This window comes from Falco rusticolus, chromosome 1 (genome assembly GCF_015220075.1).
Source record: "Falco rusticolus isolate bFalRus1 chromosome 1, bFalRus1.pri, whole genome shotgun sequence".
NCBI lineage: Eukaryota > Metazoa > Chordata > Aves > Falconiformes > Falconidae > Falco > Falco rusticolus.
In genome coordinates this window covers 53,700,956-53,720,009 of record NC_051187.1, presented here as the reverse complement: position 1 = coordinate 53,720,009, position 19,054 = coordinate 53,700,956, and the positions used below count along the sequence as shown (strand labels likewise).

General features: G+C 40.2%; 1 protein-coding gene across 12 annotated transcripts in view; it reads right to left on the bottom strand.

Annotated features, from left to right (window-relative positions):
• LOC119144307 (melanopsin-like) overlaps positions 1-19,054 on the bottom strand; it is a 46,732-nt gene that overhangs the window by 19,349 nt on the left and 8,329 nt on the right. For 7 of the 12 annotated variants that reach the window (XR_005103058.1, XR_005103061.1, XR_005103063.1 and 4 more), the window contains exons 2-7: positions 18,406-18,727; positions 16,002-16,100; positions 6,489-6,631; positions 4,026-4,159; positions 2,293-2,496; positions 1,709-1,880 (exon numbers count right to left, since the gene is read on the bottom strand). Coding sequence is in view for 8 of the 12 variants with exons in the window: in XM_037379517.1 (XP_037235414.1) it covers positions 1,709-1,880; positions 2,293-2,496; positions 4,026-4,159; positions 6,489-6,631; positions 16,002-16,100; positions 18,406-18,492 (839 nt within the window). In the remaining 4 variants the exon portion in view is untranslated. Of the gene's footprint in view, positions 1-1,708; positions 1,881-2,292; positions 2,497-4,025; positions 4,160-6,488; positions 6,632-16,001; positions 16,101-18,405; positions 18,916-19,054 lie in introns of those variants that run through there. The other 5 variants (XM_037379526.1, XM_037379537.1, XM_037379497.1 and 2 more) reach the window with 4 other exon arrangements.

Below are 19,054 nucleotides of genomic sequence, written 5' to 3'. Positions count from 1 at the left end.
AAAAAGTGAGGTGCACTATCTCTAATATGTTCTCAGCAATACGCAAAATGAAGCGGATTTAAACTTTCCTTGCTCTAATGCTTTTTTTGTTTTCTGATATTTAAAACTCTAGAAGGTAATTAATGAAATAAAATGGTCCCAGGCATTCTGTCTGAGCTTTGTTTACCTGTGGGACTGAGCCAGAACCCCTGGGACTAGAGGACGGGAATATCATACCCTTATCCTAACACAAGGAAGGTTTCGTGTTGGAAAGGTGAAGAAATTGGTACCCCTTGCCCTTCATTGCTTTCAGAGGTGGAGCGAACAGAGGCACAGCTGCAAGCAAAAATCAAATCTTACGGCTCTTGCTTTCCAAGGGAGGAACAGCTTGCAGAAATCCCAGCTGATGAGGTAACGTGAGCTGGAATACTCTGAGGAACATGACCCCAAATGTTTATGGGGGCATTTTTACTTACTTGCACATTTATTCACTAGAATGTTAGTATTTTCAGGGGGGGAGTACAACAGGCAGTCCTAATACTTTTACCAAAAAAATGTCCCACCAAATTGTCTTCTCACATCAGGTGAACATTTTTTATTAAAAAAAAAATGGTTTTATATAATTTGGCATAGAAATAACAACTTATGCATATCAGCATTGTTACATGAAGATATGTTTCAGGCTGAAGACAGTAATTACCAGCCAGCAGGATAACAAACTCCTTCCTGGTGCACTGTGAACACACTTGTGAAGTGAATTTACTGTATTAGAGAGCAAAAGGCATAAAAAAAATCTTGCGGCCACTGTGCTTCACAGGTGTGCAGGACACCATTGTTATAAGCATGCATTATTTGCTCCTTCGCTTGGTACCAAATATGCATAACCAAAGCATAGTAAAAACCAGGACCAAAAACATAGAGTTCAGTAAGAACTTCACTTTAGGCTTGTAAAAATGGAATTTAGCTTTGTGAAGCCAAATGAATTCAACAAGTGCCTGCAGGCAGATGCAAAGAAAAATCATGTGAGCTGATGACTTGCAAGCAATGAGAAGGACCCACAGCTCCAGCTGGTGTTGGATCAGACCAAAGTCATGTGCTCATGAGGAGAAAATAACTGACAGAATGAAGTTACTTTACAGGGCTAACACCTGCTGATTTTTTTCCTTTTTTTCAAATATAGACAAAGAATTTGGAAAAAAATTGTCCTAACAAGCATAGCCAGATATTGTAAGTGCAGTTGTGATGCTTGAGTGAACCACAAGGTTTTCTGGGATGCCTGCCTTAAATAAAACTGTCAAAAAATATGAGGACAATAATATATTTACGGAGCAGCTCAAAGGCAGATGATGCCCCCATTGCTACATGCTGTTTATCATCCCTTGGGGCCAAAAATTGTGCTGGAATGCACAAGGACTGTGTTCCTTATATTGCAAATCTGAAATACAAATAATCCAAACTATTAAATTACCTGATGTAGTATTAATTATCACAGTCTGCAATAAGATTAGAACCACCAGAGACTTCTTTCCCTACTACAAAATATATACATCCATTCCAGTTTTTACATTGGCAAAATTATTTCTGCAGTTACAGCTGTTAATGATCTGCCACTTTACCTCCAATTTCAATTCAGATTAATTTTTGATTCAGATTTTTCTGCAGCTAAAGAAATTGAGAAAATCTTCTAATACAAGAAAAGGAGATTTACTTATTTCACTACATTGCTTACCTGCCAGTACGTCTTATGGCCAGGAACATAGATAAATAACAATGGAATATTATTATCAGGGGAATAAAAAAAACGCAGCAACACAAAATCATGGTGTAACTTCTGTTTGCAGGGGAGTAGGTTACATAGTCCCATGTACAGGATATCATCAAGCCCTCAGGCACATAGGAACCTATGAAATACATGGAATACATTATTCGCACATGCACCCAAAGCTTCTGCAGTTGCTGATCCAACAACTGAGCACTTCAAATAAACCCCGTACTGTATATGTAGTCTTAAAGAGTTATGCTGGCCATATGATACATGTGGTCTGAATGCAGAGAGGAGGTCCTGACTGCCAGACCCTCAGATACACCTAATACTCCATCTGCAATTTATTCTGCTTGAATATAACCTGGGGGTAGGGAGGAGGGTATCTGCACTGCAGTAGGTGCAGATATACAGTACAATGACAAGCCATCAGGTTTGGCTAGGCATTTCCCTGAGAACTTACCAAAAACCCCATTTTTTTTATGCCCCGAGCAAGGCTAAACCAGACCACGTAGGGAACACTAGAAGAAGATAGAGAGCAGACAACATACTCCACCCCAAGAGCGGAGCCACACTCCATCCAAGTGAGTACAGCCACACAAGAGCGATGATCTGCATGGTGCGTTTCTTTGAAGTCCACTGTATGGATCGCAGGGGTTTAGTGATCACAAGGTAGCGGTCAACAGAAATAGCTAATAAAGTCACCATTGAGGTTATTCCGAAGAGTGCCCCACAGAAAGCGTACAAATCACAGCCTGAAGCAGAAAATGGCAATGTCAGGGATTTTCTTAAAACACATGCATTTTTTTTCTCAGAAACTGACAAGATAAACCTCTTATTTTTTTCCTGGTTGAGGAGTTGAGGACTTCTCTCCCATTAGAAGAATTTTCTTAGCCTCACAATCTCATAGTTATTAAATGTTTATTAGAAAACCCACAAATATTAGTGAAATACAAACCTATGTATTTAAAAAGTCCTACTCCACTGCGGGCTGCAACTGGGAACCTTTTGTCAATGGAAAACTGCCTCAAAGAAAATCCAATCTAATTAAAATTACATTTTCCTGGACTGTTGCCCAATATATTGATCTTAACAGGCTGCAGCATGACAGATGGATGTTTCAAAAAACGACTTTGTTTTATGTAGCTTAAAATGTAGAAGTGGTTTAAATTTGATGGCTAAAAGATCAGCTGCAAAACATAGCTCTGGCTCCTACAGTTCACAGCAGCAGTTTTAAAAAAATTGACAGTTTTTACGTGAAACTAGTTTTTTCCCCTCTTTGCATTCAGGCATTTTGGCAGAGATGAAAACTTGCAGAGTTATACTGCCCCTAATTTGATTCAGAAACCTGAGTCAGTTTTTGCGATGTCTCATTGTCATCCTGTGTGGTTATAGACAACAGCCCACCAGGAATGGGAGGCAGTCAAAATATCAAATTTAATCTTAAAGCATACTTCTACTTTATAAGCCTTTATTAGTAACCTGCAGTTAAGGACCACATCTTACTCAGCCCAAATCAATCCCATCATTTGTGGCAGCAGAATAATTTACACTGATTGCACCTAAGGGGTTGGGGCAAGACTAAAAATATCCTCAAACTAAAGAGCAGCCCTTCTGTGCCGCTAAATAATACATGGTCTCTCCACCAATACACAGCCACTACTTGGTGCAAATTTTCACCCAATGATGTGATGAGCAGTACCAAGCAAAGCATCAAGCCTTCTGAGAAACTTGCTATACCCACATTTCAGCTACAATTTGAGCATGCATCGCCGTATCTTTCTTGCAGTTGGAAAGAAAGAACTTAAATTTGCAGACCTCTCAACTGGTTATTGTTATTTAAATCTCTGAATCAAATGTGACATTCCTAGAAGCATGCTATTGGCTATCAACATACGTGAGATTCCTAGAAGCATGCTAATGGATATCAACATACATTTCTAAAAAATATTAACTCCCTCTTAAACTAATACAAAGAAAAATATTTAGAACTTAATAAAACTTCTCTAGCCATCTTCAGCCATAACCTCTGCCCTTAAAAGCTAAACGGTAACATGATTACATGTTGATGTTGACTCCTCTCTTTCCAAAATAAGTAAGATGAAAGAATCAAACCTATAACACAAAACATGCGCTATCAAGCTGACTGATGATGTCAAGAACCGCGGCTGTTACTCAAGAATCTTGTGCTGCTGTCTCTACAGCACAAGCCAAGATTGTTACGCCTAAAATAGGTTGCAGACAGTGTAGAGTTGGTGATGTAAGTATTAATGTTGAAAAGTACCTATTTCTCCAAGTATCCACTTTCTGTGCAAGCTGTTGACAAAGCACATGGGTGCCTGAGAAGCTGACATCAGGAAGTCGCTCACAGCCAAATTCATTATGAAGTAGTTTTGGGGTGTCCTCAATTTCTTGTTGCTTAAAAACATGAGAAATAAGTGATATAAAATAGACAAAGTGAACAGTTAACTTTATAACTTTGCTCACCAGCATAAACAACTGTTATCCAGGTTGGAATCAATAGTTACTTACAGTCAATCAATTGCTCATCATCAGTCAATTACTCCAGCTACAGATGTAGTCATTTCAAAATGACTGATAATAGCAGGGGGGATAAAACTGACTGTTTTTTCTTCAAACGGAGGAGAATTCCAGCTGTGTTGAAATACGTGGATTTGTTCAGAAGAGCAGTTCCCTATAAGCACAGTAACACTGAGCATGTCCTGCACTGCACAAGATCAGGATCTGAAGCAGGGTATTGAGCCAAAGAACCTGCTTTTGGGGAATTTTTAAAAGCCCCGAGCTGAGGAGTTGCCATATTACCACTAACTAAATGACCCTTTCCAAAGTGCTACAGCACAATCAGAGCATGCACAGAGATTTGAAAACAATGCCTTTGTTCATATACATCTCATAAGAGAACAAAAGCTCTCAGTTGCAGATGAACAGGCAACATTAAATGCCACAACAAGGAATGCGAAAGGGGCAGCCAGTCCGCAAGCAAAGTTAATCCAAAGATAAAAACCACCACTTCTAGGTTTTTTTCCACGGCATCTCACCACCTTATGTAGTCTCACTTCCTAGGGATATCTGGAGTTACAACCTCTTCGGAAACTTTCAGCTGGCATTCAAGATTACCCTTGGCTCTGGCTAAGAGGAATAAAGATACTGGTAACATGATAAAGAACCTCTTGCTTTTACTTGGTGTTATTTGGTTGAAAATGCCTTTGTCGCTCTGATCAAATACTATGTCCCACCAGGAAAGTTAAATTAATTTGTGAGTTTGGCTCACCCAAGTCTACCTTAAAACTGGCATTTTTGAAGGATATACTGAGAGGTGTAATACTCAGCTAGTAGTACCTCAGTGTTAACCACTGTATTGGTTGCATGGTGAAGTTCAGACCTTTGATACCTAGAGTTTGAATTCAGGACTTTTCACAGTGTTAGGTACATATAATACAAAAAGAGGTGACTTTGCACACCCTGTGAGACACAGGGAGGAAGCCGAATTTTATAAATAGCTTTGTTCTTGCAACCTGCATGTAGTAATTCTCAATAGTTAGAAATAATTGTTTCTTTTCCCCCAAATGCCTCCTTCAGTGTACAAAGTTGAACAACTGAGGCCTTTCTGATGTGCCTTAAAATACTGGTATCTGCAGCTAACATGAATTTCTTTCCTCAAGCTGATAAAGAAATAATGAAAAAGAAATTGAGAAAGCCATCTTAATGCTGTTGCAATTCTAACAAAATCTTGGGTTTTGTAACTGCCTGCAACAACTGGGTGAGAGAGGGTGCAGAGTTCACACCTTTACATGTGCTCACCTGTCTGAAGGTTTTTGTACTTTGGCAATTTAATGCTTTTATTACACCAGCTAAAAATCAAATTTCAAGAGAAATGGAGAGCTTGCACTGCATTTCAAAAACCACGATCGTATCTACAGTTGCAGGGAATTCAGTTTCTCCTCTTTCTCATATTAAAAGCCAGCTATTCAAAACAACTAAACTAACCTATTCATCTTAAACATTTAACAATAGGGAGCTAATGCTTGATTCATAACCCCACCAGTGTTTCTAGCATTGTAAGCATGATGACAGCAAGCAGTGAGTGAGAAGGATATTAAAATCCAGCTTATATCCCAGTGAGTGTGGGACAGAAGGAGGCTATTTATTTTTTCCATGAGATTTCTGCATACTCTAGCTGCAGTAGCTTTGGCTGTCTATTACACTGTCAGAAGCCAAGCGAGCATACAAACTGACAGAAATCCTATGAGCTGCCTGAAGCAGGGAATACACTGATGGCATGAACTTATGTAGCATATTGCTTTCTTGGTCCATCCAGGACATCTGGGCTGCTGGGAAGAGCATCAGTTTTTGTCAAGTGTTTCTGCACATTCTAGAGAATAAGTGAAGAAGCCTGCAACAGGGAGACTGAGGTTTCTGCCATTAAAAGTATTAAACTCCTCTTTAAACTTTCATTTGGAATTGTTTCTCAAACAAGGTATTTATTTTCTCATTTTCTTTGATTCCTTAAAACATAAGTAATTTACACTGAGGTTATCAGTGTTGTGCATGGATGTATGGGGGGGGGGGGGGCGGGGCGGGGGGATGGTTGCCTTTCCCCACTACTTATTGCCATCAGCCTTTGCTTGGAGATATAATCCAAGAGGGAACCAATGCAGAACATCTGCACACAGGCACACATGAACCTCAAGGCCAGTCAGATTAACCGTAAAAGGAAGTTTTGTACCTGTAAAATGCGTAGAGGACTAGGAGGTTTCCAATGATGCCAATGAAGCCAATAATGAGCACACATGTTCCTACGGTGTAAAGAACATAGTCAGGGATCTCTGCCTTGGTCACAGCGTGTGGCTGGGTGCCCATGTTCAAAACCTGAATGGAAGACAGAGGGAAAGGAAAGCTTAGCCCATTCAGGACCCATTCCAGGGGACATGGGCTCAGCCTGTTGAAGCAAGGCAAAAAATTCACTTCCACAGTTCACGCAAATCAAATACACGTCCCTGAGCTCTTTCCACATCCCTGTAATCAAGTTTCCCTCAAGTAGCCTTCATGACTTTAACAGTACATATTTATATTTTAAAAACATCAACAGGGAAAATAGAGTGGAGAAAAGTACTAAAGCAGTTATGATGATGATATGAAAAAGGCAAAGATGTGCTAGCATAAAACTCACTCTGGGTAGCTGCTGCACTTCGGGGTGCAGAGCTAGCTGATGACACAAACTTGGATTCAACATGGAATAGCTTGTCATACTTAGGTTTTATTAGGACCACTGGTATCAAATCCCACACTTAAAAACATTGAATTCCATGGGTCTCCCCAAGCTTCCTATCCACTAATTTACAGTGCTGCAAACCTGGGAATCCCTGTGGAAAAGGTAGGATACAGAGGTAAAACAGCAGCAGTAACATCACCTGTGTAAGAACAAATACATTCTATAGTCCTGATACTTCTTTCACTGCTCTTTATCTCCAGCACATGAATAAAACCCCACCAACTCTCTACATTGGCGTTTGGGTTTTTTTTAAACAAATGCATATTTATCACTGGCTAAATTCAGCAGCAGGGCAGCCTACAGCTAACCCACTCAGCTCTCATTAGCATTATTTACAAGAAGAGTCTGAATTGCCTGATGGAGATCCTTATTTACCAAGTCAGAAGCAGCTAAGCAATGCAGAGCGCTCACACACATGATCAGATCTGGACAGCTTAGTCAAAGGTATGGCACCTTGTCACAGCTGAGGACCTGCTTTGCATTGCCATGTTTTGCCACTGTACAGCTCAGCCAGTGTGGGGTATGGGAAAAGGCTGATACGGGTCTGTGGAAAAGGAGCTAGGTGATAGAATAGGTTCAAGATTATAACTATTACCCCACTGTAGTATTTAAGCAGCCATTTGAAAATGGTGGGAACAGACTTTCCCGCACCCCCCCCTTTTCCACCCCGCTCTGTTGCTAGCTCCTAATCTCCCATACCGCAGTTTCTTCCTTCTACCTTCTATTACACCTTACTCACCTATGAAGTGCACATACTACAGGTCTTTCCTTGTACAACAGTTCTACCTGTGGGCATTATCCCCTTCACTGTGTGGTCCCATTGTGGGTACTCCCCAGGGCAGGTTGGCATTCGGTGGTTGGGAGCACCCGATGAGATGCATCACACACCCTGAGCATCTGCAAGAGTGGATCTGGAGCAGAAATGCTGACAGCAAAGCTCCTGGGACTGAAGCGATGCAGTAAATGGTACAAAAGCTATGGCTTCAAAACAGAAAGCTGATTTCAAGCCTTATCAGCCATTTGACAGATGCTACCACAAATGTGACACTTCACCAAAGGTAACATCACTGTAAAAGCAGAAAAAAATGAAAGGGAGTGTCTGCTGGTGGCTGGCTGCACGGGAGGACTGTCAATGCTATTCCCAGTGGTTAGGCAGCAAGAAATAATGTCACCCTGTGTAGCACTTACCCTTGAAGAAGGTGTGAGAGTATAAGGGCAGACAGCACTCGGAGAGGTGGCCCAGAGGGGAAATGCTCAGTGGCACCAGGCACAGACGGTGCTGTGCTCTCAGAGTGGGGCTGCCTGGGCACGCAAATTAACCCTGTTAAACTCCTTTCCTCTTCCCTCAAACCTAATCTTCTTAGCAGCACGCGTGCACTACATCGGAACCCTGCCTCATTTCTGGCAATGCATACCAGAGAGGCTAAACCGCAGAGAAAGGAAAAGGATCCCTTTTTTTCTTCCTTTCCAGCTTATCTGTTAGGCATGCTCAGGATTTATCCCTATATAGAGGTTTATTATGTAGCGGAGTATTATATAAATGTAATTCAGGGCAAGCAGTACTTGTCGGTCATATGCATTATGCTTTACTTCACCATATGGGAACTCACTGCTGCAGAAACTCATTTGAGAAATGGACTATGAATTTCACACCCAAAGGTGTCTTGCTTTATCCCTCTGCCGAAGAGAAGCTGAATTGGACGTTTTGGCCTGGTTTATTCAGTTAAGGGTGGTAAGCTGTGTCAAAAGCTGAAAAAAGTCTTCTGACACATTTCTAAGCTGAAATTACAGTTTGCTGGCAATACTGGCTGAAATGTAAAATATTGATGCTTACAGAGTGGAATTTGGAAAGCAATAAATACCGGAGATTACACAGAGCCTGCAATCTCAGCGAGAAGCTGAAGTGAGGGATGTTTAGATTACACAGCCCTTGTAGAAGTCATCATGCTTTCAACGGAGTTCATAAAAAACTACGATAATTTTTGCTGTAATGTTAATAGCAGTAAGAACAGCTTTAAGATCTGAATGAAAAGATGACTATTACTCACTCTGTTGGTGTTACCCTGGGACAGCAGGATGTGGCAGGCATCCAGCTGTATGAAATGTGGCAAGCTGATAAAGACAGAAAACCATTCTTACACTGCAATTTGGATCCAAGAAGATAAATGTGCATATCTATGTGTGCGTGTATATATATATTTCAACAGAAAAACCTGAACTCTGATAAAAAATAATTTAAACTAGTGGACATTTTCTACATAAAACAGTACAAATAGCTGCAAGCTAATCAAATAGAATTTATACCTCATTTAACTCACAATTTATTTCACTACTTTGGCATAATTTCACAATAGAAAAACAAAAATAAAGATTTAAATACTCTTAAGGTTGAGAATTTAAAATCTACTCTATTGAACAAATGCTGCTTTTCTAATACAGACCTGTTCTTGGACAGAAAAACACAAAAATGGAAACAAACCATCAGTATCATCAAGGCTTTAAGATATTCACAACATCTAAGATTTTTCTCTTTTCCTAGAGTATCACCTTTGAGAAGCTGGCCTTTTTGGCAATTTTGATTTACAAACTAAATACTCGCTAACGTCAATATTTTTCTGTATGAAGATGAGGCCCGGAAATATGAAAAAAAATGTCTAAGCTTGGTGATGAGCTCTAATGAGAAGCTGTTTTTTGCTGATGTTCTCAAAAGCTGTTACTTCACGCATTTTTGGGGTACTTTTAGTTTCTCCCAAGTAATAAGAATAAAATTAAACTATAGGAGACTATTCCAAGTTGCTGTCACACTTTCCAAAACAAGAAAACCCAAATAACTATTACAAATCTTTCCAGATGACTTGTTAAGCAGGGCAGCAGCTAAGTAAAACAGGTTGCATTTGCCATTGTCACTGCTGAGTCTTACCAGGTTATGTCTGTATTAGCTTTTCTCTTAGCACCAAAATGATGTATGGTCAATGACAGCTGGTATGAATCAGCAAAAAATCAGTTTATAGTAGTGGAAGGGTCCTGTCATTTAGACTTGGTAAACCATGGATTCTGGACCCATCTCATGCCACCGCTCTCTAAATGCTAGAGTACACTGTGCAGCTTTACTTCAGTCTATTCCTTTTAATTTTAGTAACAGTGAACTTGGACCCCTTGAGAATGCTATTGGAAAACTTACAAAGTTAGAAGACATGCTGTGAGATGCTTTCCCAGCTTCAGCTGTTTCACACTGCCATGGTAACGGATGGGTGCCCTGGATTCAGCACGGCTGTCTCAGTAAGTTGTGTTTATGGGTGCTCAGTATCATTGCAGCCACATAATGCAGAATGAAAACCTTGTTCTGTATAAGGCACAGTCTTTCTCCTTCTCTTCAACAATGTGATTTAACGTAAAGATAATGAAGGCAGGCATTACTTTTTATTCAACCACTATATTGAATCTTTAATGGGTGAAGCAAGTTTTCCAGGGCCCATGTGAGGTGTGTTCACCTGTCCATTTTTCCCTCAGATTGGCTTTGCCTCCCTCCATTTGTGCTCCTGGAACAGAAGCTCAAGCACACTGCTGAATGCACATCCACTTCCTAAATGAAGATTTTAAAGACACTGTCCAGAACAACCTGATGGCTTCACTCAACAATACCAACGTAAACGAGCAGCCCATAAAGATGTTAGTAATTGCAGCAAGGCCAGCTTCTGGCATACTTGGCTATCCTGCTTTGTTTGGCTCCTAAATTAATTCTACCATCACTTGTGTTTTGACTCTATGAGATGTTGGACCTGACAACTCTCATAAATCATGATATGGCCTTACCATTACATGCGATGTGACTACAACATCAAAATGCTGTCACCTACGTGACTGCTTGGAGGGTTTTCATGGCAGGGCAACTAACAGATCTGCAGGCAAATGGAGGACAAATAATTAACAGCTGTCCCTCAGCTAGCTGGCAAAGGAAGCAGGCACCAGATATAAAAATAAACTTTGTCTATTTCTCCCAAAATAAGGGTGGAAAACAGAACAGATGAGAAAAGTTATTCTATGAGAGCTTTCGTAATTTGATTTTTAGTGACAAAATGATGTCCAAATAATTAGAGCCATCTGTTTCTGCTTTCCAACTGGAAGATTGATCAAGAATGCAATGCAGAAGGCAAAAAAAATAGTGGCTAAAAAAGGAGGGCAAGGGCAGATCCCTTTTAATGGGTAGGGGTAGAAAATAATGGAAAATGGTCGTATGATTGGCATTAGGTGGATATAAGAGTATCTGAAGCTTTATTTATGCTCTGATTTTGGTCATGGATGTAAGCTTATCTTGTGGAAATTATTTAGACTGAAATGAGCTTAAGTAAGGGCTTGCTTACACAGGGGATTAATGAGCACTAACAAGAGAGTGAATTAACAGCATAGGAGCCTCCCTGTGCTGACCTGCTACATGGATTCACAGTGTAGGAGTTTGATTTTACTGTAGTAAAAAATGAAGTCTATACAGTTACACTTAGAAATTTTAAAGAAAAATGGTAAACAATACTTATGTATGATGAAATAGGAGCAATCCATGTGTACCAGCTATTAGGTAGTAGTTGGTAAGTTCCTTGTAATTTCACTGATGGTCAATGTAAGAGGTAATTTCAGTATGCAGCACCATCTGGTTTGAAATGATGAAATTTGGGGCTTAATGAATATCTTGTATGTAGGAACTTTTTAATCAGGAAACAGAAGACCATTGCTATGTGGTGACCATAGTAGAGCTAGTGATGGTCAGATATTTTTCAAAATATGATCTATTTAAAATGCATACTTGTTGAAAACATTGTTATTACCTTTGGGTATTAAAAAAACAAGCCTTCCCCCCATCCCCCCCCGCCTCAAATCCCCACCAACTTCGCTTGTTAACCAACTTCTGGTAACAGTACTGCATTACAACACTACAGACTAAATACAGATTAATTTGGTCCTCAAAAATCAAATCAAACCGCGACCATCCACATGTGGAAAAGTTATTTTTCTTATCAGTCTCCGGATGACACTCTTCTTCCACAGCTTGTTCCAACCAGTTCATACGCCAAGGCCAAGAGCACTCAAACACGTATTTATAGCATGCACTTAATCAAGAAGACAATTGGTTTAGCAGATGGAACTGTGAATTTGATGCAGTTCACCCAAAAGCGACAAACAAGAACAGGAACTTCCAGTGCTGTGTAGAACAGGACAAACAGCAAAGGCAGTTGGGTACCAAAGTCTGGCATCTGCTTCAGACCTAGGCAGGTATTTATACAGACTGAGGTCACTGCAGAAAAACCTTGAGAATTTTTTTCTATAATAAAATATGTATCTAGTTAATTCCATTCCAGCAAGTGCTTCTAGGCTGTTACTGAAATGGATAGTTGAAAAAAAAGCATTTAATGTCTGACCTGAAGACTCATTTAGGGTATGTATCCTGAAGATCTCGTGTTTAGCACAGCCCCTGCTTTGACAAGATGCTTTCTTTCAGGCCCTCAATATCTGTGCTCAAACTTCTCATAGTTGCAAGCAATCTAATAGCATGTGTCGGGGGTGGGGGGTAGGAAAATCTTAAAAAAACCAAAGGGAACACCATCAAACCCTAATCGGGTTCTCAATATCATGAAACTAAACCAGTCAGAAACTCAACAAGGTAGGCAAACCCAGATGTCTACCTTGCCAGCCTTACGAGTCAATGTAAACAAGGGGTATTAATAATTCATATGTTTATAATTAATAAGGAAATATAAAATTATTCACATGAGAATACAGAAATCAGAAGTAAACAATAAAAGTGAAAATATGTTTTAATATTTGTCTCCTTGTTACAAAGCCATCTCAAAGGCACGTTTACTTCTCTCTGGATACTGACAAAAAGCCTTAAAATGCAAAGTCTTTTCTGGAAATCATACGGACACTGTTTGCTATGTGCATCCCCAGCCACACCACCCAAACCAGTGCAAAAAGACACATTTGCTTCTCTGAGTAAAACAAAACCACAAACACCAAAATATAACTCAGTAAGAAAAAATCAGCCCAACTGAAAAACAAGCTGTCTTGTGCCAGCTCCAGCACTATCTGCGCTGCTTGGACAGGGGCCAGCAAATGTAACAGCTTACTCAGTACAAGGTACTGAGCTGAGTGTGCCTGCACAACCCGACCTTGGGAGGAGCACTGTGTTACTTGCTGCACTGTTTTCACGGGGAAGCACGAAATAGCACAGGTTTTTTTCCCTGCCGTAATTCAAGTTACTATAATGAAACCTCGAGGCAATGGATTTTTATTCCAAGACCTGAAAGTTTTAAAGCAAGATACCAAAGGCATGTTTTCTGAGGACATTTCTGTTCCAGTACTGGTGTATTTGTGTAATCGAGACCAGTAGAATTAACCAGATCTTCATAACATTTTCCTCTACATACATTTTATTTTTATTTAAACACATCCAAATCTAACCTGAATGCATAAAACCTAAAAGAACCAAATTCAACCATGACTTAGGCATTTTTGAAAAACAAGCAATTAAAAGCCCACTACCAGAAGCTGTTAATACTCAGTTGAGGTGAGGGCTCAGTCCATCGTCACCTTCTCATCTCTCACAGGTTTGCACACCCAGTCAGTTCCTTAATGTGACCCCTGAGATACCATATTGTCCCCTTGGGGATAAATGCCTCCACAGTTATCTGATGCTATGTCCAAATGCACCTCAAATTACAACACAAGCTAGGCATGCTTAGGCAGGCCGCACGCTGAACAAATCTGATCAATGCTAACACTGTACCAAATTAGCTGGACTATTACAGTTCAGTGCATATTTGCTTGGCCATGAGGCAATGCATGACTGTTAGCACAGTGCAACAACAAAGCAGAAGGCAGAACTCTCAGAATATATCTTTCAGAGCATTAAAGCATGTTAGAAAAAAGCATGTGTAGTCAAAACATGATATCAGAGTTATTTCCTCTAATATAAGAAATTTTGCATTTTTCAGGGAAAAATCATTTATACACTACAACAACATTTTTTTCTCTTATCATTCATCATACTTTCATAGGTTGTTTTTCTCCCTCTGAGTGCCTTAATGCTACCTGCAGCTCTTTAATAATCATATAAAGTCCACCTGAAAAAAGAGATCCCTTTATTCTACATTTGCCACTCTATGGCAAGAGTGCTCTGAATTCGCTGGTGCTGTAACCGTCTGGCATAACGTGGGCTCTTCACCCGACCTGCTCTCCCCTCTCCACCTCCTCTGAGCTCCTGTAGCTCACGCTGGTCCACTTCACTCATCCCAGCCTGCCAGACCATTGCTGCTCCCATTTCACCAGCCACGGATGTCTGACCAGGATGTTCCCGCTTACCCGCCATGCACCAAAAGCAATTTCATGGGCTGCCACTGTTTGCTGACAGCAACATGCTGCTGCAGCACGCACTGCCTGCCTGCACCAAGCCCTCACCCGTGCCCAGCCCCAGGCTTCAGCCCAAGCAGCAGTGAGCACAACTGCTGAGTGATGCTCACCTATTACTGGTTTTAACAGGAGTACATGAAGAACTGTCTTTGCTTGTCCACAGATGTTTGCACCACATATTGAAATCCTGATCTCTGCCAGTAGGTATAACATCCTGCCCTGAGCCTTCAAAGAGCTTGAACATATACTCTGTCTTCTGGACATCTTAACTTTCATACTTTGTTTTCAAAAAAACCTGATTTTTTTCTTCCTCACTGTTGATAACTGAGAACAAATCCTTCACCAGCCACCTTTGGCTTTATGCATCTCATCTAAATGTTAGCAGTCTTTTCATTGCACTGCCTTGCTTCTCAGGGAGACCCACACAGCTGCTGCCAGAAGATCTGTGTGCAGAAACCTCTCTGAGAAGTGGGCTTTACATTTTAAATAGATCCCATGAAAACGCGTGCTTATTTTTACAGGACTCTGGAAAAAAAAATCATCAGCTGACATCAGCTTTTCAAAGGGTGATTACAAAATGAAAACACATGCTAATAAACCAGTTAAGGCAAGAAGTTAAAAACTTACACTAATACTATATAGTCCTTCTAATGCCATTTTTAAAAATACATCTAGCTAATATTTTTCATCAGTGCAGTCATCTGGTTCCTGCTGGATTCTCTTCTCTATATTTTTTCTAGTCTGTCACCTACAATGAAGTATGGTGAATGATGAAGAAAGCACAATGCTAACAGAAATACACTTCCCCTATTAACTACATTTCAGTGAAGTTTTATGTACAATTTCTACTAGCTAAGCGTAAAGAATTGCAGGTTTCTAAAGAATTCATCTCACTCTCTACATTTCCTTATTTATAAATAAACAGATTTTTCTTCTGCAGGAAATACTCTTAACTGAAGGCCTGAAACCAGAGACATTCTTCACCAACTAGGGTAATTTCCATATTTCAACAAGAAATTTTTGTCATGGGTGGTAGGGTGGGGATGGAGAGCAATTAAAAGCAACCCCCCAGCTTCTTGACACCATTTTAATCATTCCATCATATAGATTTAAGAACATGAAAACTGATAAAAGTAGTCAGACCAGAAGCCCACCAACCACTATATCTTACACCTGACAGCATCTGGCAACAGATGCTTTTAAGGGAAGAACATGGGGAACACAGCAAGCGCACTCTCCATTTGTTAACTTCAAGAACATTTGTGATATTAGATGAATACTGTAGCATTCAGTTTCTGTTAAATCAAAGAAATATCTAATCACTCTAAACTGAAGATTACTCCTTTGCAATATCTGCTTCCATCTGTTTAATATTCCTTTATGCATGGAAGGGGGGTATGCAGAGGGCAGAGCCAGAGGGGCACAGCGAGCAGCCAAGAGGCAACAGGCACAAGTCACAAGTCACAGCAGGCAAAATTTTCAGTGAGATTGGTGAAGCACAGAAACAGGGGCCCAGAGAGGATGCACAATGTCCATCCACAGAGAATTACAAAACGTTGAAGTTACCCTTGCTTGGAGCAGCAGGTGGGACTTGATGACCATGCGTCCAACCCAAAATATTCCATGACACCAGGAACAAATCCTCCAAAATATATAGTTAAAACCCTATTGATTTAAGCCATAAGGAAAACAAAATATTATTTCAGTTACTTGAGGACAAGTATGCTGTCTCAGTAAACTGAAAATCTTCCTGCCTATCTTATTTTACTTCCACTAGGAACTGGGTCAGACAACAAAAGCCAAATGAACCTATATGCATGTTATTCACCCAGATGCTGTAGACTAACTTCAACAGATAATCTGTAGAGGGACCATATTTCTTGGATGAGAAGGTTGCAATAAGTCTTCCACTTCATTTGTAACAGTTTCTTCTACTGTGGCTCTATGTCCTACATGAAAAGGCAGATTTCCAGAGTTTTTTAGGCACATCACACCTATGATTGCACTGGTGGCAATACACCTACTGCTCTTCTGTGGTTTTGAAAATATTCCTTGTGTTTAACTGCACTGGTAGGTGCCTAAGTATGATGAAAATCTGGATTTGGAATATTTTATGATTAATTTTAGAGACATTTTAAACTGGATCACTGATACATTGTCCAGTCCAATGGCCTATGTATTTTAGTCTGACAGATTCCCACTAGATACTCTAAATACTCTGTTTAGAATAAAGCACATAGCTGCCACAGTTAACAGAGGTAATGGAGATGACTGGGAAAAGGAGGACATTATCAGGTGAGATATATTCAAGATGACCCATCTCTGCAGCAAAAGGCAAATCTTTATTGCAAAACGAAAGCATTTGGCAGTAACGCAACCTCCCTTAACTCTCCAAAACAAGACCAAAACATACTCTCATACAAGAAGGAGATAATTGTTTTTCTAGCCACCTGGAGCAGGAAGCATTTATAAATTCCTTGTGGACTTAGCATTGCTAAAGGAACAAACAGACCCACATCCAATGAACAAGTGAAACTGGCAACTCCATTTACAAGTAGCAAGCTACGGCAGTACTGAAGATTTATTTCAGAGGAAGATTGAAGCAGCACTAGCAAACTAATAAGGAACTGCAACATAAACTCACAATTAGAGAGAACTTACAGCAATCAAAAGACTTACAAATTTATAAAATACTAAAACAATGGAGCATGCTTTGACACATTTGGTGGGAACAGGTGTGTATATTAAAAGCAATTTCTGCACCTCTCAGAAAATGTAATTATTTGATGGCAGTGCTCATCTTGGAGGAACTAACAACATCTCACACAAAAGCAAGTGCCTTTACTTTGGTCTGGAGAAGCATCAAGACGACTATGTGTCTTGATAGTGAAGGAGTTTCATTCTTTCCCTCTCCACTGATGTGTGTAGTACACTGAAAATAGGGACAATGTAGTTGTTTCAACACGGTCTCTTGTTTTAGTTCTGCAGACCACTTTTCAAGCCTCTATGAAAGGTTAGAATAGGTTTACCACATCTATACTAGGAAACAACATCTTCTACAACCCTCACAATAATCTCCAGATATGGGGTACATTTGAAGCAACTCCCAGATGGTCTTTGCAACACCGATTTGAACCATGATGAGCTACCAGAAAAGAAAATCTCAGCACAGGACAGCGTCCTCTTTCGAGTTAAGGAGGAAGTGCCATTTTACAAAAAGAGAAGCCCACAATCTGGTTAGCTGAAAAAACACCCTGGTTTTACTGTGTCAAATCAGAAAGCCTCAGGGAGTCCCCACAAATTTTTTTCTACAGAGCCCTACGTCTCATCTCAGGCAAAAACTAACTCCTTCTGAACCTTTATTTTTAAAAAGCAAATAAGCAATCCAGGAAAGTAATATGCACCAGAGAATCTCACAAAACAAACAAAAGTAAGTCTAATCAAGCATGGTATGTGTCTCAAGTCACATTGATACCAAATTTAAGCTCACACTGAGCCTTTCTCAGTCCATCCAACTCCAGAAAAGCACCGCTCTAAAGAGCATTTCTCCACAGAAAAACAGGTGAAGGGACAATCTACTCACAAAAACTCTGGGGTAAGAGGGTCATTTAAGATTTCTCCACAAGTAAAGAGCCCATTGAAAGCACTGTTAATTGCAAGCTCATATTGAACTTGAACAATAGTTTATTACTGTTGGTTTTGTTGTGACCAAACAGTAAACACTGAGCTAATAACAGTGTTGAAAAGCAATTTCACAGCACTTGTACAGTCATTATGGCTGAATACAAAATAATTCTATTGCAAATGGATTACCTAAGGGTCTGGAAGCATCATCCAGGACACAATCAAACTGCTACCTCATGCACTATTGAGGAGGGACTGCAAATACTGCAGATCTTGCAGCCCTTCAGCATTTGAGACAACCTGCCTTCCCCATCAGCTACTTTAGGAGTAACTAACTGGCACTTACCTTCAGCAGCGCCACTAGAATTTTCCAAAGCACCAGCATTAATCCAGGAACTCCCTGGTTGCTCTTGCTGTCACCGCTAACCTTCATTTGCCAATGTCCATCTTCTGTGCAATGGTCTACTGCAATGCCGCGAAGGGAGGGGCCTCTTACGTCAGCGAGGGCACGGTGAGGCCAACACTGTGTGTTTCTAAGCCATGATCACTCTTTTTCTATCATGGTGAAGGTTTCCTCAGCTAGGTTTTCTGAATATTGGCACAAGTTTCAGTATAGAAGTTGTAGCAAAAGATATCAGGTATATTAGAAACGATGCATATTTTTCTTTCTAAAAAAAAAAAAAAAGGCAAGTAATTTATTGATCACTAGAACTATTTGCAGAAAGTCCAGAGGAAGTACTTTGTGATTTTTATAATTAAAAAAACAAATACATTTCCTGCTCACTTGAGATCAAGTCCTTTTCCAGGCATTGCTGACTTAACAAGACACGAAGAAAACACGCTCCTTCCTGTTGCTCTTTTAGCTCTAGACTAGCTGTAGCTGTTTAAATCGTGTTCATCATCTAATCGGTGTGGGCTTGGTTTCACCTAGCCAGTCATTTCATTGGCAGAACAGCTATGCTGATGGCAGTCAGTAAATTTCCATAGGCATCAGG